The following is a 24,279-nucleotide window of genomic DNA, read 5'->3' on the forward strand; positions in this document are numbered from 1 at the left end:
TCAAGACGATACTGGCTGTATCATGTTTGTCCAGCAGGGGGCAGCCACGTCAAAGGAGAAACGCTCGGGTAAATTAAGTTTCAGGGTCATCAGATTCGTGGCTCTAGAAATCTGCTTTGTGCGTGAAAGAAAACAACCCCAACAAACAAATGGAATCATCCAAATGATTAACCTTTTAATTTCAAACATAGCAGTGCTGATACATAATAAATAAAAACATACTAAGCCATGCGGCTCATGTCGCGAAAGTGCTCCTCCACACCGCTACGGTTACACCACAGCTGTCAGCTGACTAACCAAACAGGAGAGCCTCCTTCTCTGCAGCCGGAAACATCATATTCATTCATGCCCAGGTAAATATTCCTGATATGAGATGTACATTTCACCAAAATAAAGCAAACAGCGTTGCTCAGCCTGACATGTCCACGACACACTGCTTCTTTTGTAGCTCGTACCTAAACGTTAGCTACACTGCTAGCTAGCATAGAGCTACAATACCAACAACAGCTGTCAATGATTGGGGAAATTAAACATATTGACTTTAAACACTTTAAAAACCCTTGTCTTTTGCCACTTAGAGTCAAACAAGCTATTCATAAATAAGTAGTCTAACTGGTGAGTCTATGTCTACTGTTTGGGGTCAGGTGTGTCCTTTGCTTATTTCCATTTCACATATTTGAAGACTTCACTTTTTTATATACCATTAGACTCTCAGACATTTAATTAGGAACCGGTATTTAACAGTCATAGTCATTACATTATTATTTAAAAAAATGGGTATTCTCATGCAAGAAATGAAAGAAAACTGTTCAGTATAAGTAAAGATGTCAACGATCATTAAGTAAGGTTAGCTTCAGGCAATATGTGGTTTTAACTGGCCAGCCCAGGTCGGTGCTCATTGTGCTTTGTGCAATAAAGACACCCTATTTTTTAAAGACCATATTCATTTTCATTGCCTTCCTTCTCATTCCCTTTTCAACTTCTTTCTCTTTTTGCTTCTTCCTCTTCCTCAAAATTCCCAACCCGGACCCACAGCTGTGCGACCATGAAGAAGAACAAAGGCAAAGCCAGCAGTACTAACGAAAGGAGTTTGTGTTTGAGTTCAGGGCAGGGCAACACAACTGTGTCCTCAAAGTGCCTCTGCAGTTTCCTGTTCAAGAGATCATCAATGACCTCCATGGACGCCTGATGCTGCTGCATAAAATACCCTGCTACATAGAAACCGGTGAGTTTGCCGCTCTTGGTAATAGAGAACTTGATGGAGGACTTTTGTATTTGCATTTTTATCCAGATCGCAGGTGCAGTTGATATTAACAGGGATTTGCAGACCCCTTTCTAATGGATCTATAATTATATTCCATCCATATAGGCCACATGCAAAGCAACATAATACACTTTTAAACTTGTAATTAATTATGAGAACACCAACCTTTCACTAATCTTGGTTATCAGCAATGCACTTACAAAATCAATAAACCTATCGAAATAACAGACCACACAACTGCCAATGACTGTGAGAAAGATCATTTGGCATGCGGCACTTCAACACATCCCAAACATTTTCTTTACACATTTATTACTTTTTTCCGATTGGTTGAGCTGCCATTGATAAAAGCAGTGGTGGCACCGGTGCCAAAATGTATCACACTCCTTTAAAGTTCTTGTTGTCAACATTTTAATGCTGCATATCATACATACAGTGGGGAAAAAAGTATTTAGTCAGCCACCAATTGTGCAAGTTCTCCCACTTAAACAGATGAGAGAGGCCTGTAATTTTCATCCTAGGTACACTTCAACTATGAGAGACAGAATGGGGGGAAAGAATCCAGGAAATCACATTCTAGGATTTTTAATGAATTAATTGGTAAATTCCTCGTATATATATTTATTATAATATATATAATAAGTATTTGGTCACCTACAAACAAACACGATTTCTGGCTCTCACAGACCTTAAACTTCTTCTTTAAGAGCCTCCTCTGTCCTCCACTTGTTAACTGTATTAATGGCACCTGTTTGAACTTGTTATCAGTATAAAAGACACCTGTCCACACCCTCAAACAGTCACACTCCAAACTCCACTATGGCCAAGACCAAAGAGCTGTCAAAGGACACCAGAAACAAAATTGTAGACCTGCACCAGGCTGGGAAGACTGAATATCCAATAGGTAAGCAGCTTGGTGTGAAGAAATCAACTGTGGGAGCAATTGTTAGAAAATGGAAGACATACAAGACCACTGATAATCTCCCTCGATCTGGGGCTCCACGCAAGATCTCACCCCGTGGGGTCAAAATGATCACAAGAACGGTGAGCAAAAATCCCAGAACCACACGGGGGGACCTAGTCAATGACCTGCAGAGAGCTGGGACCAAAGTAACAAAGGCTACCATCAGTAACACACTACGCCGCCAGGGACTCAAATCCTGCAGTGCCAGACGTGTCCCCCTGCTTAAGCCAGTACATGTCCAGGCCCGTCTGAAGTTTGCTAGAGAGCATTTAGATGATCCAGAAGAGGATTGGGAGAATGTCATATGGTCAGATGAAACCAAATAGAACTTTTTGGTAAAAACTCAACTAGACGTGTTTGGAGGAGAAAGAATGCTGAGTTGCATCCAAAGAACACCATACCTACTGTGAAACATGGGGGTGGAAACATCATGCGTTGGGGCTGTTTTTCTGCAAAGGGACCAGGACGACTGATCCGTGTAAAGGAAAGAATGAATGGGTCCATGTATGGTGAGATATTGAGTGACAACCTCCTTCCATCAGCAAGGGCATTGAAGATGAAACGTGGCTGGGTCTTTCAGCATGACAATGATCCCAAACACACCGCCCGGGCAACAAAGGAGTGGCTTCATAAGAAGAATTTCAAGGTCCTGGAGTGGCCTAGCCAGTCTCCAGATCTCAACCCCATAGAAAATCTGTGGAGGGAGTTGAAAGTCCGTGTTGCCCAGCGACAGCCCCAAAACATCACTGCTTTAGAGGAGATCTGCATGGAGGAATGGGCCAAAATACCAGCAACAGTGTGTGAAAACCTTGTGAAGACTTACAGAAAACGTTTGACCTCTTTCATTGCCAAGAAAGTATTGAGATGAAGTTTTGTTATTGACCAAATACTTATTTTCCACCATCATTTGCAAATACATTCTTTAAAAATCAGACAATGTGATTTTCTGGATTTTCTTCCTTCTCATTCTGTCTCTCATAGTTGAGGTATTCCTAGGATGAACATTACAGGCCTCTCATATTTTTAAGTGGGAGAACTTGCACAATTGGTGCCTGACTAAATACTTTTTTGCCCCACTGTATGTATGTTTTTAATTTATTATCCTTTATCGGTAAATATAACAGCTAAATTGCCAAATATTCTTAAACAGCCCCCAGCCTCCCCAAGTATGTCTACTAAAATGTACCCTGTTGGACAAGTAACATCATATTTGGTTGCTAAAATGAAAGTATTCAAAGAATATCACTGGGGAAAGAGTTGGTACTGTCAGCATTCATGCTGTTAGTTTGAAATGGAATAGATCTAGCCAATAATAATAATTTGTATTATTTGTATGCATCTCTTTCTGCAGATCTAAAAAGCTCCCTTTCCAGCTTCGTTGAGAAGGAGACCATCCTGGATTATGACAGAGAGGCAGAGCTGGCGCTGCAGAGACTCACAGCAGGAGACGTGGATATAAACCAGCTGACCAACGCATGGACCAGGTCTTATGTGGAGGTGTGCATCAAAACAAATACACATCAGTTTCTTTACCATAAGCAAACTGGGTTGTATCAGTATGAATGTATGTACAGTATAATTATGGGCAGCTATTTCAGCTAATTCACTGTTTTGATCACTTTTGGGATTTATTTCACATTTGCGACTGAAAATGTTGCCTCTTGTTAAAGATGAACATCAGTTTTTTAGTTAGTTGTGTTTATTGACTCTGGCTTTACACAATGTTGTGGCTGTTGTAGACTACAACTATTGAATTGTATTAGTAAAATAATATTCGATTTGAGAACAAGGCCATAAACACAACTAATGAGATGGATCACCCTCACAGAGCCCCTGTGACTCAACAACAACCTCTACATATTACATTCAAATATTCAGCTAAAATAACAGTCTATTTCAAAAAGATAATATAACATGGATATTAAGATATTAAATAACTCCACGTGGTATCTTAACCTCTCTATATTTCCTCTCCTGGACGATCATTTCAGTTTGTGATGACAGAAAACGCTTAAAAGACTCAAGGAAGATACTTATATGCAATACATGCATGTCTATTAATAATGTGGACAGCATGTTTTATTCTTGGTCGGTGGTAATCTCAGACGCTACTGGACTTACCCTGCTCGAATATCCACTACTCTACGTTTCTGTAGTATTGCAGCGTTGTTTAGGAAGTGTCCTCGAAAGCTCCTGCTTTGGAGACGCATCAATAATGCAATTTAAATGAAGTGGTGCATCTGCAAATGAATTATTCATGAGTTCTTCCCAGAGATCCATTATGTGGTGGCGTCTTACACATCATTTAAGAGTAGGGTTACACTTTAAATAAGGATCAATACCAAATACTCTAGTGACACACACAAGTGGATTTCTAATTAATATTAAGTATTGTGTTCTCACCTACGCAAACACTGACAGTGAATGTCTCTTATTTCTTATTTTAGAAAGGGCAATATGGTTTTCGGTGTTGATCCCTCAAAGTTCAGGAGTCTGAACTCTGCTGTCACTTGACCGGGCATTTAAACAAAGACAAAGCTGCCTCAGCACGTGTTGTGAAATCCCCCCCGCTCCCACTGCACTCAGACATTAATTTTAGGCCTGACCACGCATTTGCATTTCACTGCTGTCACATAAATACACATGGAAGTCTTCCAGCGTCCGCCGTGTTTGTGGCCTGAGGATTCCTGAGCCTGTATTAATAGAAGGTTTCACATTCTAATACTGATCTGCATTACTAATTATGGGTGGGGTGTTTATTGAGCAGAGCTGAACATATACCATGTGTTGCCCTTCGTTTATATCTTCCTGTGGTCACATAGGATGTCGTTGTTTGCACTTTATTCTGAAAAAAATTAAAATATTGCTAGCCACTTTGGTGCAGCAGATCATTACCCAAAATAACAGTTTGAATTAAATTCCGTTTTTATTTAATTATTTCAGTTGATTTTTCTGTTTGACCATTTTGTTTCTTTCTTCTATGACGCTTCCAGACTACGCTGGAACACGCTCGTCCCGAGGAGCCCAGCTGGGACGAGGACTTTGCCGATGTTTACCACGAGCTGATCCACTCCCCTGCCTCAGATACCCTCCTTAACCTGGAGCACAACTACTTTGTTAGCATCTCCGAGCTCATCAGTGAGAGAGACATGGAGCTAAAGAAGCTCCAAGAGAGGTTGGTATTAGGGAACTATCATTTAACTATGTGACCTCTGGATAGAGTTCGTAGCACCAGATTTAGTTACGAGGCGAAGGGGGTAAATATATAATATATATTGTAAGGCACTGTAGATGAGGATTTTGATGCTGAATTCTTTATTATTCTGTTGACATCTGTGATAATTGTTGTGTCTGTCAGGCAAGCATCTGAAATGGACAAAGTGATGCATGAGCTGGGGAATACACTGAGTGACCATGATGTCAATGCAGTGGCCTCTCAACATTTTGATGCACAACAGGTAAAAAAGCAGATGCACCTCGATCTCACAACACGTTTGTAATTTCTCCAAAGACATTTGTCCATTTCCTAATTCACCCGGGCCTGTTTAGTCCAAATATGAAGTTCCTCAGTGTTTGACTTCGTTAAACAGGTCTTGGAGAACAAGTGGGCCAGTGAGCAGAAGCAGGTGACAGGCATTCAGAAGCACGAGTACCAGCAGTGGGTCATCAGTCTGCACCAGGATCTGCAGAAGTCCAACAGCAGCCAGATCACGTGAGTTATTAGTGTTTGTGTTCACACACACAAACAGTCTTTTAACAGGACCATGGTTAGTGTATGCACATCTACTTTACACCCGCCTGCAGCTTAACAGAGTCAGTTATTTCCTTTGCTCTATTACATCTCGGGGTAAAGCAGGTGTTTATCCAACATAATTACTCTTGAGTCAGGTGCTTTGTGCCTTCATTTGGTTAGTTAACAGCTACTGTGCATAGACGAATGAATGAATACAATGTTTGAAGTGCCATTGTCGAAATGCACGCACCTAACGGCTCTAAGTGTGGGGTTGAAGTTCAGCTTAAAGGGACAGTTCGCCTCAAAATGCACATTTTCCTCTTACCTGTAGTGCTTTTTGTCAGTCTACATTCTTTGTGTGAGTTGGCAGGGTTGATATATAGTATGTCGTAGAGATTTCTTCCTTCTCTCCCTTATAATGGATGGGGCTTTTTTCTGGTGCTCAAAGTACACAATAAAAAACGTAAACAGCAATGTCTCTTTTCAGAAATCATAACACAGTTACTCAGGATATTCCACAGAGGTTGTTGTCAGCAGCTTTATGTAGGAACTACTTTCTTTGTACTGTATCACTGCACAGAACGCAGCGTACATCTACTCATGAAGGCTTGTGCTTTTAACAGAGCGAGATGTAAACGCAATGATTAGCTAGCTCAGGAGAATTAGTGAAAGTAAAGAGGGATTTAAGTGACGATAGGAGCCTGTTTAAACCGTATGAAGCTGACCAAATAAAGGCCACAGGGGTTACGTTCAATATATTGCTATACTCTAAGCATTACAATATTGTTTAAAAAAGTATAAAGAATACACAATCATAACCTCTGAGAAAATATACTTTTTCAGGCTAGACTGAGTTAATCTTTACATACATGTAAATCAATAATTCAACTATTGTTTTTAAGAATCAACACCCCTATAACTCACACTTCTGCAGCAGAACTAACCCAACACACAGCGTGTCTGCTTTGAAGTACACAGCTCATTTACATAGAAATTGTCGTGAGGTAAAAAACTCCTCTTAGTTTGACTGACACTCAGCTCTGCAGCCCCATTTGGACTGACATTGGGATAAGAGTGGTTATCAGTGATGTGGTCCTGCAGAGTGCTGGTCATACTCTCCTCTGCATATATTGGATTATCCTTCAAAACACAAACACCACCGGGACCTGTAGGCTAAGAGCTACTCAGGCAAAGTGCTTTGTGTGCATTGTTTTTGTTCTAATGATGGATATCATTATGTTATTATGCGAGGGTGGAATACTTCGACGTCAGCACTTTGAACACTTTTTAAATATGCATTCCCAAAGCTTAAAGCATGAAGGAAATCAGAACGGATTTGGATGATTCCTTTGATATTCAAAATGCTTGTCATCAAACTGTGTACTACATTATTTCTTGTACTATTGTTCAGGAAGTAGCCACAGAAAACTGCTGTTTAGTGAGTGGGTTTTCAAAAAAAAAGGATTTGTCATAGCTGTATAAAGTAGTGCTGCACAATTAATGCAGTGTTTGATCGAGAAACTCCAACTAATATATAGGGTTACAAATGTAAACAAAGAAACAAAATTGCTACACTGCCTTATCCAAAGGAATGCACCACACATTAAGAAAACAGTGTTGACATTTATTGTTTAACTGTTGATTAAACCTAAAGAGTTAGCAGAAATGCTTTCATTTTGAAATACTTTTTTTTGTTTTTGTATTAAATATTAAGTTATTTAGAAAACTGTGTTTACATTTTTGTATTTGATCTGATACTTTAAGTTGGTTTATATGGCTTTCAATGCAATACACTTTTCTAAATGATCAGTAATCTTTGTGAACCAATGATACCATCAGTTTATTAGTCAACATAATCGCAATAGGACTTTTTCACCAAATGGTGCAGCCCTATATGTGAAAATATAATATGTTTATCACTTTTTCTCTGGATGAAATGCTTTCAGATTCTTCCCTGACCCTATATAACACGCTGTTTTTGATACATTTCTTGTTTGCACAATTGTTTCCCAGGGAGGAGATCAAGGTGCAGCCCAGCCAGCTGCTGGAGGTTGCAGACCCCGGGGCCCGGATGTTTGAGGAGCAGCCTCAGCTGGAGGAGAGCTTCACCATACACCTAGGTGTACTTCTAGCGTAGTGTTTTCACACCGTTTTGTGCCATTTGAAATGTCGGTTACCACGTGCATAAAACACTTAGACATGTCATTATTCATGAGAAGCATACTTGTTTTGAACTACAGTAGTGTTGTGCTAAATGTATCCATGTGTATTAATTATCTATATATATGTTGTGTTCAGGGGCCCAGCTGAAGACGATGCACAATCTGCGGCTGGTCCGGGCCGACGTGCTGGACTTCTGTAAACACCGTCAGCACAGCAGCGCGGGGGCAAAGCTGAGGCGTCTGCAGACGGCCCTGTCGCTCTACTCCTCCTCCCTCTGTGGGCTGGTGCTGCTGGTGGACAACAGGGTCAACTCCTACAGCGGCATCAAGAGAGGTCAGGGGACATACTTTATCTTCAGAGAAATTGTTGGTGACGTTTTGTAGGAAGATGAACATTTTCGTTTGCCTCCTAACAGTGTTACATTTTGCCACCAGTGAATTCTGACATTATGTTGGTTCTACTCACAACTCACTGATTGCCTCTCACTTTTACTGTGAGGATTACACTATTCTTTCACTCCTATTTATTTATTCAAAGAACAGACACTTTATCCTTTTAGAGATGCAATACAGCATGGGGTGCGCTGATTAGAATTCTTGTGGCCTTCACCGATCGCAAGAAACCGCATTGGCTGATCCGATTACATGGACAAAAATAAGCCATTTCTCAGCGCTGGTCAACAAGCTTGTTTTTTCTTTTGCAATAAACTTTCTTACTCTCTCAAAATAGGAAAACTATTAAGGTTGGCAAGTGTCGTGGCTTCCTTCCTTGTTTTTCCACCAAGCCACTAGACGCCTTAAACAGACAGTTCTAACTCGTTTCTTTCCTTAAATTACTCACAGTTTGAAGTGTTGCTTGGCCTCCAATGGTTTAGAAGATGTTGCGATGTGTTTGCTCAAAATAAAATAACAAACTTTTGCACATGCAACAAAGAAAAATAGGCCTTTACAATATTCAAAAGAAATAGGCAAAACTCAAATAAAACAAACAACTTAGGTATTCTTTCTTTCGTGATAATGCTTATAACTTCACAACTTAAAGGGTACTTGTACGGTTTGTATGTACGTGTACGGTACGAGTACGGTTACGAGTATGATTAAAAACTGTTCCTCGACGGCGTCTCTCAACAGGTTGCCCATCACTGTGGCGTTAGCACAGGCGCCGTGGGAATTGTAGTCCTTTACAGTGTGTTGACTACAGACGTCACAATTAGGTGGCCTTTCTTATCAAATCAAAATACTGGCTCTAACAGCAAGTATGGAATGCAAATTATCTTCAATTTCATTCAATCAGATTATATTATTATACACTGAACAAAAATATAAATGCAACACTTTTGTTTTTGCTCCCATTTTTCATGAGATGAACTCAAAGATCTAAAACATTTTCTATATACACAAAATAACCATTTCTCTCAAATATTGTTCACACATCTGAAAAAATCTGTGATAGTGAGCACGTCTCCTTTGCCGAGATAATCCATCCCACCTCACAGGTGTGGCATATCAAGATGCTGATTAGACAGCATGATTATTGCACAGGTGTGCCTTAGGCTGGCCACAATAAAAGGCCACTCTGAAATGTTTAGTTTTATCACACAGCACAATGCCACAGATGTCGCAAGTTTTGAGGGAGCGTGCAATTGGCATGCTGACAGCAGGAATGTCCACCAGAGCTGTTGCCCGTGAATTGAATGTTCATTTCTCGACCATAAGCCGTCTCCAAAGGCGTTTCAGAGAATTTGGCAGTACATCCAACCGGCCTCACAACCGCAGACCACGTGTAACCACAGCAGCCCAGGACCTCCACATTCAGCATGTTCACCTCCAAGATCGTCTGAGACCAGCCACTCGGACAGCTGCTGCAACAATCGGTTTGCATAACCAAAGAATTTCTGCACAAACTGTCAGAAACTGTCTCAGGGAAACTCATCTGCATGCTCGTCGTCCTCATCGGGGTCTCGACCTGACTCCGGTTCGTCGTCGTAACCGACTTGAGGGGCAAATGCTCACATTCGATGGCGTCTGGCACGTTGGAGAGGTGTTCTCTTCACGGATGAATCCCGGTTTTCACTGTTCAGGGCAGACAGCGTGTGTGGGGTCGTGTGGGTGAGCGGTTTTCTGATGTCAATGTTGTGAATCGAGTGGCCCATGGTGGGGTTATGGGATGGGCAGGCGTATGTTATGGACGACGAACACAGGTGCATTTTATTGATGGCATTGTGAATGCACAGAGATACCGTGACGAGATCCTGAGGCCCATTGTTGTGCCATTCATCCACGACCATCACCTCATGTTGCAGCATGATAATGCACGGCCCCATGTTGCAAGGATCTGTACACAATTCCTGGAGGCTGAACACATCCCAGGTCTTGCATGGCCAGCATACTCACCGGACATGTCACCCATTGAGCATGTTTGGGATGCTCTGGATCGGCGTATACGACAGCGTGTTCCAGTTCCTGCCAATATCCAGCAACTTCTCACAGCCATTGAAGAGGAGTGGACCAACATTCCACAGGCCACAATCAACAACCTGATCAACTCTATGCGAAGGAGATGTGTTGCACTGCGTGAGGCAAATGGTGGTCACACCAGATACTGACTGGTTTTCGGACCCCCCCAATAAAGCAAAACTGCACGTTTCAGAGTGGCCTTTTATTGTGGCCAGCCTAAGGCACACCTGTGCAATAATCATGCTGTCTAATCAGCATCTTGATGCACACCTGTGAGGTGGGATGGATTATCTCGGCAAAGGAGAAGTGCTCACCATCACAGATTTTTTCAGATTTGTGAAGAATATTTGAGAGAAATGGTTATTTTGTGTATAGAAAATGTTTTAGATCTTTGAGTTCATCTCATGAAAAATGGGAGCAAAAACAAAAGTGTTGCATTTATATTTTTGTTCAGTGTATATAGCAGGCGAAAAAACAGGCAAATGAGAATTGGCATTCTTTTAATTGATGTGTCACTCTTCTGATTAGCCTTTATATAGACCAATGATCAATCTATTCAGAATGAATATCAGCCATTTAATCGGAGCACCCTTGGAGACATGATAACAAAGAAGAGCCCTGGCTTTATAACTCTTATTTGATGCATCATTTCATCCCTGTCTTTTTGTTCAGAATTTGCAACTGTGGCGAAGGAGTGTACAGACTTCCACTTTCCCTTCCTGGAGGCACAGCTGGACGAGGTGCAGCAGGTGCTGCTCTACGCCCGAGCCGAGCGGAGCAGCAAGCAGAAAGAACAGCCAGGTGAGACTGGGCTGCTCCGGTACAGCTATAATGTAGACCAAACATTCAAAGATGATAAGAAAGCGGAAGGCAAGACAGATGCTTCCTTAAAACTGTTTCTTGGTTTACATTTCTCTAAACAATCAAAAGCTTGGACACAGAGAAGACATTTATGCACATTTATTTATTTGATCAATTTCACCATTTGACATGCTTACTTTTGTTGATTTTCAATGTTTATCCGTACAGAGATACCAAGGAATGGAGGTGACGATAAGAACAAAAATGTTGAAAGAAATCCATCTAACATCTTACCAGGTAATCAATACCCATCAATATGTAAACTGACTCTTTTTGGGACTAACAGAGCAAAGAATCTCTCATACATTAATCCCACATTATTTAGCAATATTCTTTTCTGACCACAGTAGTTCTGCATACTGTAATGTTTTACACTCTTCCTTCCTCAAGGTGAGTTTTACATCTCGCGGCACTCCAACCTGTCCGAGGTCCATGCTGTCTTCCACCTTTGTGTGGACGATAATGTGCGTTCAGGAAACATCACGGCGCGAGACCCGGCCATCATGGGGCTGAGGAACATCCTGAAGGTCTGCTGCACACACGACGTCACCACGGTTACCGTCCCTCTGCTGCTGGTCCACGACATGTCAGAGGTGAGAGCAGCTGAAAGCAGCTGAGAGCACCGTGAAACGGGATCTAACACTTTCTCCAGCAGCATCAAAACACATTTCTTAGGGATTATAATAATGTAGTAATAAGATACCTCAAGGGAATAATTAAGCCCAAATTGAATACAATACTTGAAAGGGTCCTATTATACTCAGGTTTAGGATCATATTAATTTTGTACCTCTGCTGTGACATGTTTTTATGCTTTAGTGTTCAGTATTTTGCTCATACTGCATGGCGTTTTAGGCAGGGGGGGATTTTGTGGGAGAGAAACTCCTTCTGGAGAGAACTTTGGGATTTTAGCGTTTTTAGACCATGTACATGCACAAAAACGTATTTAACACACTACAGGAAAGGGAAAACCCCAAAAAGCATAATAGGGCCACTGTAACTGGACATTGACTGAGCTGGCGGCTAGTATCTAACGGTGCTACCACAGACAAAGATTTCTCACTCTTCATATGTGAATGAGACATGGGGTACTTGTCTCATGGATACAGTAGTTAGTTTTGTTGGGAAGCGACTTTAAGGTGCATTCACCTAATAGTCCGTTTTCTGGTGCGCACCAGACCAGAGTTTGTTTTATTGTTTCATTTTTCAGAAGGTTCGGTTTGGGTTCACACGGGCAAAACTCAAACGGACTATAAACTTTAAACACATGTGCACGGAAATGCTGTTCAACCATTGGTCAGACATTAAGGGGGTAAAAACGCAAAACCCAGCAATTTCTACCGGAACCTCCGCCATGGAGCATCGGCACTTTCGGCAGGTTATTCTCATGCTGCTGTTAATCTGGAGATCAACAGACACTAGCGGCCCGCGCATATGATTATATAATCAGACAACGTCCGTTAAAAAACATTATAACACATATAAGTTTAAATTACTTAAATTCTACCTTACTTTTGCTGGTTTCTCCAAAGTGGCCTACACTTTAACCATATTATCGTACTTGTATGTGCTTTGGTCTTGTACTTCTATGTTTAACATAAGCAGTGGTAATTATTTGTGGATGGGAAGATGACTGCTAGTCACACACATTTTCGTGGCTGTTGACAAAGTCCTCTTTTCTTCCTCTTCATCCTACTGCGCTCGCGGCATCCTAGGCCTTGAACTTCACATTTACCAGGTTTGAAACCAGGTTAAACAGTTATGACCTGAGTCCAAATCAAAAAGACATTTGGTAAATACACAATAAGGATTATTTCTCTCTTATAGTATATGTAAATTGGAACGGAAAAGAAAATCTGCTGGAATTTGATGGAATTAGAAACATTTAGACATCATAATCTGATCATTTCTTTAGAGGGAAGGTACATTCAATCAATTAATCAATGTTTATTTATATAGCCCAATATCACAAATGTTACATTTGTCTCAGTGGACTTCACAGTTTGTACAGAATATCAGTATGACAATACGACACCCTCTGTCCTTAGACCCTCACATCGTACAAGGAAACACTTCCAGAGAAAACCCACAGTTTAAAGGGAAAAATGGGAGAAACCTCAGGGAGAGCAACAGAGGAGGGATCCCTCTCCCAGGACGGACAGACGTGCAATAGATGCCGTGTGTAAATTGAAGAGATAATACATTTTACAATATAGGTAGACCAAATGTTTGGAAATGCATGTGTGTATAATAAGAAGATGAATCCACGAGGATGTCAGCAATCCTGTGGGAGCCATCAGTGAAGTAGTATGATGAAAGTCAGGCAGGACCGCAGAGACGGGTTCAGCCACGACTCGAAGTCTAGGACTCAGGATGCAGGACTCAGGATCCACGACTCAGGATCCACGACTCAGGATCCCGGCGTAGATAGACACCAAAAAGACATTTTGGGGGAAGCTGGGTTATTCGGAACATGGGAGTACACATTCTCATTAAGACTGTCTGTGGCGCGATCATGCCACAACATGCCCCGTGCAATGGATCTTCTCATGTCCAAGAGTCTTTGTTTAAATAACCAAAGACTTCTAACTTTTGAAGCCTCAGGAACTAGATGAGCTTTAATTGATAGCTTCTGGTTCCACTTTTTCCACACTTTCTCCTGTGTCATCTTCTCTTTAGTCTCGTTTGCCATTTAGTGCAGACGTGTGCCTGTTTGGACACGCCTATTCAATGAACAACAGAGCTGTGCCTCTTAGGCTGCGGCCCCACGAGGACGAATTCGGTCGTTTGCGTTACTGTTTAGTGTCATATAGACCGTTCGGCCACACGAGGACGACCGAATATGGCACTAAACGACTGAGGAAACGACAACGGGTCCCAAGGTGGATATAAATGCATACGCCACTCTCTGGGGGGTCAAACAGCTCCGTGTGTGCGCCCTATACGGACATTTTCAGATCACTGATAGTGATTGCGCAATAGCCCCGCCTCTCCCCACCTCTTCTGCTCACCTCCGCTTACCCCGCGCCAGTGCTGAAGTGTTTCGCCACCAACAACAACAACAACAATGGCGGATCGCAGAGTTGCTATCGTGCTCCGGACGCTATTGACCATGCTACAGTTGTTTGTGCAACATCTACAGCAATAATGATGAGGCAATAGCCCCGCCTCTCCCCACCTCTGCTGCTCACCCCCACGTCAAAGTAAACTGCACCCTGAATTCAGATTATTTATCTTTCTCTCGCGAGTGAAGTCTAATCTGACAGGACGGAGACACGCAGCTCTGCTCACCTGCAGCTCCTCCCGCTGCAGCAAAACACACACTTCAAGTCAGATCATCCCCCTTAGCTATTTTAATTACCTCTCAAACTCCCTAAACTAGTTATAAATATGTTTATTTTTACTGTCGGCCGGGTCACTGATTACTGGATCAGCTGCTGCATGAGACAGCCACTGGCGCTGTCCGAAGAGAGGGAGGAAAAAGAGAGGCTCCGTGTATTTTATCATTATATTATATAGAGTCGTTATTCATTTGTTTTAAAGCTCAATAAATAACAAAGAAGACCTTTGACCGGCACTTTTATAATTTTGTCCGGAAGATTTCAACTTTAATACACGCTGACTGGCGAAAAACTCTGCCCGGTTCCCTCGGCCCCCACCGCGGAGAATAAACAGAAGGGCAACCATGACAACCATGCTTCTTCGCTGCTTTTGTGGAGGAAGTTACAGCGCCACCTACAGGCTCCTGCATATGTACTGCAGCTTCTCCAGCGGTTGGAGCTAAACGGAGCGGTCTCGTGTGGACAGACACTATCCGGATAATTATTGCATGTGGACGGAAGCCGTTTGCGATTGCGTTTGCGTTAATCCTATGCGTTTAGCCGTTTTCGTCCTCGTGGGGCCGCAGCCTTAGTCTTATGTTTACATGTGTTTCTGTTTCCCCTGAGCATTTTGTAGAAAAAGGATTAGAGAATTGCGTAATTATGCTGAAATACATGATTAAAAGTTTGTAGAGAGGAAATTGAATATTATACCAACCAGATAAAAGTTTAAGTTTCCAGACAGTGACGGGTAAAACATTTGTTATGTTAATTTTTCTGGTTGAAAACAATTGCCTCAATCACTTTGCAAAGACAGAGACAGCCTTACGTTTTCCTTGAGCAACAACAGCACTTGTTCCTACCTCAGTACTAATAACAAACAGACTGTTTATTATTACAATAAGCATTTGATTCCCATACATTGATTTATTTGTAGCGGGCCGCCACAAATAAATATCGTCCGCCACAAATGAAATTTTTTTTTTTTGGTGGTCTAATGAATAGTGACTAGGTGGGCTGATTATCGGAAGGTTGCGAGTTCAAATCCCGCCTGGAACACCACTACTAGTGTGCCCTCGAGTAAGGCACTTAGCCCAGGGAGAACGTCCCCGTAATTGGTCATTGTAAGTCTCTTTGGAATAAGGCGTCTGCTAAATGCCTGAATTGTAAATTATATTTTTGGGAGAATAAACCCCACAGATCCTCAACTCCGGTGTGTTTCACTCATTAACAACGCAACACAGAGCAACAAGAACGTGGATGCGTGGGCCAACCGGATAGGTTAAGGGGCCTTTGGTTTTTCTTGCCGGGAGGGGGGGGTGCGGTGCCCTCACAAATAGAATCAAATTCTGTGGGAAACACTTTGTATTGTCTTCTCAATGTATATAGTTAACTTATGTCTGCTTTTGCTTGCACATTGGTCACTTGCAACAGCCTCCAGCACTGTTTTATACCTCTTTCTGTTTCTCCTTGCACTATTTTTATTGTTTAAAGTCTTGCATACATTTATGTTTCATTGTTAAAAGAGGAATTGAAGGGCCAAAACGACACTGTAGTTATTGTGCACATGACAATAACACTTTGAAATGGATTCATGAAACTTGACTCTATACTATCCTATTATTAGGATCCATTGCTCAGTTTATCTTAAGGGCAAATAGTCTGTGGGTAACACAGTAAACACAGGTCTTAGCCTGGGCCTCGATGACACCCTGCCTTCGCCCAGTTTGTTGACTCAGAATGGGTGCAAAACACTCGAAAGTGGGAGAAAGGCATGTGGAGACATTTGAACTGATTCAGCCTACTAACACACACAATTAATATTCTAAGGAACATGTCATATATTTTTGGGGGTTTTATTTGGACATTATGTGGGGCATTTTACCATAACTTCTTAATTTTATATTATTGTATCCCTTTGTTGCACACTCTTATTTTGAAGTAAACGTTTATATAAATATTTGTATTTATTTATATGAACAAATAAAAGATTGTCAGTGACTGTCACTAAACCCATTTCCCCCTGATGACGCTGTGATCAGAGGTTGTGCAGAGATGACTTCCTGCTGAGGTCACTGTGTGCAGAAGACATGCCTGCTCTTAAACATGTTGAGTTTAGATACAGTCACATTACAGGAGACTTTTGACCCAGTTCATATGTCATATATACACTATTGCACACATGCGTTGGAATCTGTCTAGTTGGGTCAATCATGTAACACAATTTGAACAGTTAACATATCCAACTCCAATGTAATCAACATTCATTCCTCTGCCTTTTATTATTTTGAGCATTATTTATTTTTCTCCTTTGTATTTCCCTCCCCCTGCAGGAGATGACCATACCGTGGTGTCTTAAGAGAGCAGAGCTGGTTTTCAAATGTGTCAAAGGCAAGTTATTTTTACTGAAGATTTATTTTGAATTCCAAGCTGACATTTGATAGCAGATATCTGTGAAGCCTTTTACTGTTCTTTAAAACATGAGGTCTTGTTTTCATTCCCTCAACGTTAAAAGAGCATAGGATACTTTTGTTCTTCTTTGAGGAAATGTACCAGTGTTCACTGACAGTGTTTTTCATTTCCCATAATGCAAAGCTGATGAATGAAACATGTTATTCGGGCTGTGCATTTTGCAAGAATCGTGCGAGATGATATGCATCATGACACAGTGATGACAATTCATTATAGTGCAATATATTGCTATACTGTAAGTAAGGCAATATATTTTAATGAAAAAAATATATACAATTTAAGTTTAGGGCAGCTGTCATTTAAAAAACAACACACAGCCATTTGCAAAATATTTGAGCCGTGCATGTAAACTATTCATACAAAAATGATAGTTTTTTTTAAGACTCAATTCAGTACAACAAAAAAGTATTGGGATACAATACTGTATCTTATTTCTTACAACCCTAATTTATACATAAGTCGCTCAACACTGAGAAAGTTGCTCCTTGACGATGCAGCTTGAGGGATGGTAGATATACAAAAAAGTATAATTACAAAAACGAAATAACACCTTAATAAACCATGGCTGTGCTTAAAAAAAATGCAGTGCTGCATTATCCACAACGTTTTTTGCAGACGAGCATATATATATGAGTGCTGTTAAAGTGTCTGGCCTTTTGGAAAAAATAAAAATAACCTATGATGCATCGCACAATAAGCCAAAAGGTTGCAGCAAATACTCATCCACATTTCACAGAGTGCATGTTTACATTTAAAACAAGTAATCGCATTTAGACTAACAGAATGGAGGAAAAACTCTATGCACCAGGGAGACAGAGTTTTTGTAGTAAATTATTCGTAGGACAGTCATTATTTAAAATAAACATGTATCGTGTTGAATGTTTCATATTGTTATTGTGAGGTTGGAGCATAACCCAGCAGTTGAATACACTGAACATTGCAGATAGATATATGTGAATGAACTTGAATCTGATTTGATTTGCAGGCTTCATGATGGAAATGGCCTCATGGGATGGAGGAATATCACGCACCGTCCAGTTTCTAGTGCCAAAGGTAAGAGCAGAACCTTTTACATGGCATTTTGGTTCCTCAACTCTTAGCTTAGTCGACACACACTCATGCTTTGAGTAATGCTTTGCCAGCAGATCTCTGTTAATTCAACAGAAGTGTATACTTACAGTAGGGGCCTCGCATGTACACATCATCACAAAAGGCACACCTGGGCTTGCAGTACCTTGCTTTGAATGCAGGCAGAGAAGAGAGACTGTTTGAAAAGCACACCATTAATCAGGGATTATGGAGCTTTAGATTCTCTTGACCAATGTTTACACTACTGCCATAAAAGAAAGCTTGGAGACTTATCCCTATAATTGTGTGATAATAAATGGTATTAACGTGTAGCTTCCCAACACTGAGGCGTAATCTGGGACTGCTTTGAATATCCAGCTCTAACTTTATGTAAAAGTAAATGTATGAACATACAGCATCAGCTTTGAAGCTAGGTTTTCTGTCATATTTTTTAAAGTAGTTGTGACGCAGCGCTGGATGAAGCTAAGCTGTTGTTTTTAGCTTATCTTGACGTTGTATGCCTATAGCTTTTGTGGTTTGTCGGGAAGGCAGCACAGCTTAAAGCACAATCTCATGTTGACAGGTTAAGAGGATAAAACCAGTGGCATCAAAGGACCCTGACTGGCTTCAGCTACATGCTCAGACAACTTTCAAAATAGCACCTCTGAAACAACATTGTTTCCTGCACTTTAAAGAGATGCGCCGGCTAAATATACGCCCTTTCTCTGTGTGGATGAATGATGCGTGAATGCTTACAGATTAATACTTAACATTCTTATTTGACAGGTGGCGATGCTTAGGGACAAATCATGTTCCCCACTTTTAAATCACAGCTGCCCGAGCTTGCATCATTTCGCCGTATTGACTACTGTTCCCTCAGGGGGGGAAAAGACCCTCTGATGTTGAAGGGCACTGAACTAAAGGGGCTGTTAACGCGTGACTGTACACAAAAAGTCCAGATGTATTGCTGTTGTCATGGGCAGAATAGTTATTGTAGGCTGACCTGGAAGTTAGCATCGCACTGGTTCCATGACAAAAAGCAATGGGATTTTACCATTGGATTATGGAATAATGTCGATAAATATATTGATCTGTGGTTAACAAACGATTTTGATACTTGCATGTTTTCATGCAGAATGTTTTCCACATATTAACACCACTTTCATCATTTTTGAAGTGTAAATCACTCGCTGTAAGTAAAGCAAACATTAGGCCACACATTGACTTTATAACGGTCCCAGGGCTTCATGTCATCCCAGCTAAGCTAAATGCCTCTTATTTAGCCACTTGTTAGCAACCGCCTTTTTTAAAGTCCCCTACAATTGTCATACATTTACGACTGGAGTATTCACTGACGTATATTAACGTTGTCGAACAAAACATAAAAGTTTATTGAGAGTGTGTTAACCACAGACCTAATTTAAGGCCTCTAACCAAAAACACGTTCAAAAACCTCAGACTTCAAGACGAGGGAACTGGCAGGGTCGGCTCTAGAACAAATCGCCACTGGGCTTTCATCTAAACACACAGCCGTAATGACAACAAAACAAAGGTCGGGGTCATTGGTCAAGCAACACACCAATCAAAGAGCAGCAGTGAGCACACCTCAGGCGTTGTTTTTTATTTGTATTCTTTATTTCTGATTTATTTCACACAAAAAACTTTTAGTGGAAACGTTTTCACTTATAATATGATAAAAAAAAAGCTCTGAGTTGAGGGGGCACCGTGACTCATTTGGGGCGGCATGGCCCGCGAATGACCCCCCATGACGGCGACCCTGGGAACTGGGAATGCTTACATGCTGACTCATTCCCAGGTTTAAAGACTCATTCCTGAACCAATTGATCAAGAAAAAAACAGTTCAATGGTTCCCTTAAGCCTTGCAAAAAACCGTTATTGAAGTATCTCCACATGTCATAAAAGCTATAAGAAAATAGTTGAATTGAGTGCCTGCACATCTATTGTCGCGCATGGACCCTGGATGTATTATTAACATGCCCTGCTCAGTATTTCCAGTCCCTTGTTTCTCACTAACCCTGTCTTTGTGTCTCTCATGTCGACAGAGTATCTCAGAGGAGATGTTCTACCAGTTGAGCAACATGCTGCCTCAGATCTTCCGTGTCTCCTCCACCCTGACCCTCACCTCAAAGCACTGAGAGATGGATACAGATGGACCACATTGCATCCACGAGGCATTCCAACTAACAGAGACTCATTTCTAATAACAATTATACAACCAGGTTTTTTTTTTATCAGGAACTGTAGAATAAATAAGTGGAGGTTTGATGAAGTAGCACACGGGGCCCTATTCATTCAAACGGGGCTAACACAATAAGGTAGCATCAAAGCGCTTACAGTAGTGGTTTAAAAAAAGGGATTTTAAACCAGATGGAACATTTCTATCCAGTTGTTGAGCCTTGTTATTTTGCACCGTCTGATGCTGTAGATGCTTGTTACTGAGAGAGGACGGGATTCAGTGGCTCACCAAAGCAGCTGCTGCAATGATCATTTCAGGCCTCCGGGGTGCGGTCATGGTGACAGAGTTTTATGACATCATGACATCAGCCGCCAGTGGGTATTTCAGTTTCCTTTAATGCTGCAATCTGTAACTTAACGCATGTTCGAGCTGCAGCACAACAAGGACCCAGCATTGTGGTGGTTAAGTCGTTTTAACTCTGATACAAACTGAAATTGCCATCAACGGAGCGAGAAAGTACATTTGAATACACAGTATAGTTTACTAAAGCGATGAAGCTAGATGGAACTGGCAATGGCCATTAGACAGGTGAGACCTAACTGTCATAGCAACCGTTGTAATGTTGTATTAAACATTACCATACAGATGGGTCTAATATCACTATGTTGGTTATAAAAATAACATCACAGATCTCTGCTTTTATTTGTTGGTGTTTTGATGGACATTTCATCTGTTTTTTGTTTGCAAATGAGTTTTGATGTATGATCACAAGGAGTCTAACCAATGAAAATGTAGCTTTATATTTAGGGGCTGATTTGACCAGAGAGAAGTAACCAAACGTGGCTCTTTAAGCCCTAAAGATGAATGCTGTTGCTGCTGAGATGAGCAGCACGCAGGTGTTTTTTATACTGCATTGCAGTGAGTTGTAGAGAGGATCACTCTTTGCGTGTCCCTCCCCTCTACCTCTGTAACAGCAGATGGCACTGTTCCTAAAGACAAAGATGTGAAAGGGTAATTACACAGGCACTTCTCTTATTAAAAGAGATACAAAGGTAAAGCAGCATCTGTCGCCAGTGGAGATTCATCTCAAGAAATGTTCATATTCATTGTTAGCAGGGCTCCTCTGGAACATCCATCCTCAGCGGTCTCGCATCTTCAGCTGTTAAGATGTGTCAAATGTGAACACTTTAAATCAAATGTGTGCTCTGTATATTTACTATATATGTTTATGTTTTTTAATAAATGTACAACTGATATGTCCATTTCTTAAGCTCATAAGCTCATGACAAACTTTGATATTTTTACTGACTTACATATTTTTCTCCCCAATGATACACTTCTGGTGGCATTTCTTTCAGCATTTTATTTAGTGTTGATGGGTTATCCACCGGCACATAATCTCTCTGAAGTTAATAATCCACGTCATTCATTGGAATTACATTCCTCCTTCATCTATTGGTGGCCTCTGAGCCATTTCAGACAGACTGTAATCAGTTCAGCATGTCAGGAAAGTTTGCCACAGCCACGTTCAGCGGTGGAATTATGAAGATTAAAAGAGTTGAGTGTAGCAATCAAAGCAAGTTGCTTTCCCTTTACTCAAGATAAAAACAAGAAGGCCAGCAGCCCTGAGAGATTGATGAGATGTAATAGCATCATGTTGAAACCTGCAACTGTTTATATCATGCTGCCATGCTGGTAACCCACACAATTGTAGGAATATGTATTGCGAGTGTTTGGCATTCTTGGGATTGGTCTCAGTGGCCTGCAGTGTTGGGTTTCCCTGGGAAGAGATTGCAGTGTGCCGATTCAGCATGACGGTCCACCTCTCCCTCCTCTCACTTCTGTGTCACATTAGTGAAAATGATCAGGGCAACATTCAACCACTTGATATGACCAGTATGAATTCCTATAGAGGTTTCCTTAAAGAACTACAGCACAGAACCAACCCCCACTAGAGGCCGGCAAAGCTTCACATGAAGCCTTTTTCATTTTAAGGGACAGTTCACCCCAAACAATTGTTTTCCTCTTAAGAGATCAGTGCTTTTTTTAAATCAATTTCTATTGTTGTGAGTTGCCCATTGTTGGAGATATCGTGCGTAGAGTTGTCTGCCTTTTCTCCAATATAATGGAACGAGATGGTGCTGTGCAAAAAACATACATATACAATTGGGTCCTCATTGGCTTGGCTGTAACATTAGCTGGCTCAGGTGAGCTCAGGAGAGGATGTCTAGACACTGCTCTGGTTTCTGAATGTTTATATTCAGAAATATTGACTGCATTTTGATAGGCCATTGGAATAAAATATTGTAATTCTTAATCTTGGATTATCATTCATGATATCAGTTAGAAGTTTGAGAAATGTCTGCAATCTCGTGTTATCACTTTTCTAAAAAATGTCCAATTTAGCAAAAAACCACTGTATTTTTATGATCAAATAGTTTACACAAGAGACGAGCATGACCATAAGACTAGACAAGCTACATCAGGCACCATCTACTGGCACCTATAAACCCAGGACAAATCTTCTGTGTCTTATAGAGCTATAAAGGAATGGAACTCATTGTACCTTGCTGAAATAGAGTCCAGAGCTTCTTTCAAGAAGAGATTGAAGGGCCATCTACTAGTGACCATGTGAGCTGTGAACCCTAATTTAATTTATCGCATACATTGTACTGGTGGGTGTCTTATGACTTATGTCCTGAATGTTGCTGTATTATTGTTGTATTGTTTTAAGAGTCAGACCCCAGGAAGAGTAGCTTTTGTCAAGAGAAAAAGCTAATGGGGATCCTTAATAAACATAAACAACCAAAGAGCTATTAGGAGCTCTCTGGGGCCAAGCCTCAGAGAGAAGAACACATTACAATTGGCTGGAAGAATATTCATCCATCCATCTTCTCCCGCTTATCCGTGGTCGGGTCGCGGGGGTATCAGTTCCAGCAGAGAGCCCCAAACTTTCCTTTCCCTGGCCACATCAACCAGCTCTGACTGGGGGATCCCAAGGCGCTCCCAGGCCAGCGAAGAGATATATTCCCTCCACCTGGTCCTAGGTCTATCCCCCTGGTCTCTTCCCAGCTGGACGTGCCTGGAACACCTCCCTAGGGAGGCGCCCAGGTGGCATCCTAACTAGGTGCCCGAACCACCTCAACTGGCTCCTTTCGACGCGAAGGAGGAGCGGTTCAACTCCGAGTCCCTCCCGGATGACCGAACTTCTCACCTTATCCCTAAGGGAGACACCAGCCACCCTGCGGAGAAAACCCATTTCGGCCGCTTGTATCCGCAATCTCGTTCTTTCGGTCATGACCCATCCTTCATGACCATAGGTGAGGGTAGGAACGAAAATGGCCCGGTAGACAGAGAGCTTTGCCTTCTGGCTCAGCTCCCTTTTCGTCACAACGGTGCGGTGGAAGAATATTAAGTATGATTAATTAAAACAAAAATATATACATAGAGAGAATTGTAATAATGGTTCTTTAAGGAAAATAACAAGAAACCTAACGTATGTCATAGTCATAGACATAAACCATAACATCTTCTCTGTTCTTAATTGAACATTGTATCAATGTGTTTTCTCACACATGACAATAGGCAATTGTAAGTGTAAACCTTGTCTTTTTCTTGGAAAGTAGTAACGTTTTCGCTGCCAGTGAAGTTGTTCCCCTTACAGAGTAGAATTATTCAGTGATAATTGATTTCCTCACTTCGTTAAAATGCCTGGGAATTACAAGTCCAAGGAATGGCATGCCAGCAGTGGCTGGATAACAATCTGGTGGGCCCACACGGAC

The 24,279-nt window shown here is 41.4% G+C and overlaps 1 protein-coding gene across 1 annotated transcript; it reads left to right on the forward strand.

The window, feature by feature from the left end:
- Positions 1-1,045: 1,045 nt before the first annotated feature.
- On the forward strand, positions 1,046-21,759 carry LOC117448418 (FERRY endosomal RAB5 effector complex subunit 3-like). The gene is given in 14 exon segments (XM_034085711.1): positions 1,046-1,078; positions 1,081-1,225; positions 3,580-3,725; positions 5,222-5,403; positions 5,587-5,686; positions 5,819-5,940; positions 7,975-8,081; positions 8,260-8,457; positions 11,253-11,381; positions 11,610-11,678; positions 11,832-12,034; positions 17,094-17,151; positions 18,218-18,285; positions 20,364-21,759. Coding segments are annotated over 14 exon segments (1,653 nt in total). The 3' UTR covers positions 20,457-21,759.
- Positions 21,760-24,279: the final 2,520 nt, after the last annotated feature.

This window comes from Pseudochaenichthys georgianus, chromosome 6 (assembly GCF_902827115.2).
Source record: "Pseudochaenichthys georgianus chromosome 6, fPseGeo1.2, whole genome shotgun sequence".
In the NCBI taxonomy this organism is placed as follows: domain Eukaryota; kingdom Metazoa; phylum Chordata; class Actinopteri; order Perciformes; family Channichthyidae; genus Pseudochaenichthys; species Pseudochaenichthys georgianus.